This window comes from Passer montanus, unplaced genomic scaffold (genome assembly GCF_014805655.1).
Source record: "Passer montanus isolate IOZ18808 unplaced genomic scaffold, ASM1480565v1 scaffold333, whole genome shotgun sequence".
In the NCBI taxonomy this organism is placed as follows: Eukaryota; Metazoa; Chordata; class Aves; order Passeriformes; family Passeridae; genus Passer; species Passer montanus.
This window is the reverse complement of record NW_024368075.1, coordinates 35,393-36,520: the sequence shown is the minus strand read 5'-3', so window position 1 is coordinate 36,520 and position 1,128 is coordinate 35,393. Positions and strand designations below refer to the sequence as shown.

Genomic DNA, 1,128 nt, shown 5'->3' with positions numbered 1-1,128 from the left:
TGTCAGAAACTTGGGGGGGTCAAAACCCCACTGAGGGGTCGAATTCATGGGGGATCAGTGATTTGGGGGGGTCACACCAATGTATTTATGGGAGTCTCAGTGGCTTGGGCGGGTCAGAACCCCCAAATCCCCCTCCCCCCTCCCTTCTCCCCCACACCACTCCCTCCACGGACATTTCTGGGGGGTCTCCACCCCGCTGAACCCCCCCCTCTCCCCCACGGCAGTACGTGGCCTTCGCCTCCCTCTTCTTCATCCTCATCTCCATCACCACCTTCTGCCTGGAGACGCACGAGGCCTTCAACCGCGTCATCAACAAGACGGAGACGGTGACCACGGGCAACGAGACGGGCACGCAGGTGGCCGTGGAGGTGGAGACCGAGCCCTTCCTCACCTACGTGGAGGGGCTGTGCGTGGTGTGGTTCACCTTCGAGTTCCTCATGCGCGTCAGCTTCTGCCCGGACAAGCGCGACTTCATCAAGAGCAGCCTCAACATCATCGACTTCGTGGCCATCCTGCCCTTCTACCTGGAGGTGGGGCTGCGCGGGCTCTCCTCCAAGGCGGCCAAGGACGTGCTGGGCTTCCTGCGCGTGGTTCGCTTCGTGCGCATCCTCCGCATCTTCAAGCTGACGCGGCACTTCGTGGGGCTGCGCGTGCTGGGCCACACGCTGCGCGCCAGCACCAACGAGTTCCTGCTGCTCGTCATCTTCCTCGCCCTGGGCGTGCTCATCTTCGCCACCATGATCTACTACGCCGAGCGCATCGGCGCCGACCCCGACGACGTCACCGGCTCGCGCCACACCTACTTCAAGAACATCCCCATCGGCTTCTGGTGGGCCGTGGTGACCATGACCACGCTGGGCTACGGCGACATGTACCCCATGACGTGGTCGGGCATGCTGGTGGGCGCCCTGTGCGCGCTGGCCGGCGTGCTGACCATCGCCATGCCCGTGCCCGTCATCGTCAACAACTTCGGCATGTACTACTCGCTGGCCATGGCCAAGCAGAAGCTGCCCAAGAAGAAGAACAAACACATCCCCCGGCCCCCCCAGCCCGGCTCGCCCGGCTACGGCTCGCCCGGCTCGGGGCCCAACGCCCCCGGCAGCCCCCGGGGCGCGCGGCGCCCGCCGG

The 1,128-nt window shown here is 65.3% G+C and overlaps 1 protein-coding gene across 1 annotated transcript in view; it reads left to right on the top strand.

The window, feature by feature from the left end:
- Positions 1-215: 215 nt before the first annotated feature.
- LOC120505231 (potassium voltage-gated channel subfamily C member 3-like) overlaps positions 216-1,128 on the top strand; it is a gene marked incomplete at its 5' end in the record, with an annotated part of 4,387 nt that continues 3,474 nt past the window's right edge. The window contains one exon of the mRNA XM_039715545.1: positions 216-1,128. This exon is cut by the window's right edge and continues 33 nt beyond it. Coding sequence (XP_039571479.1) covers positions 216-1,128 — 913 coding nt within the window.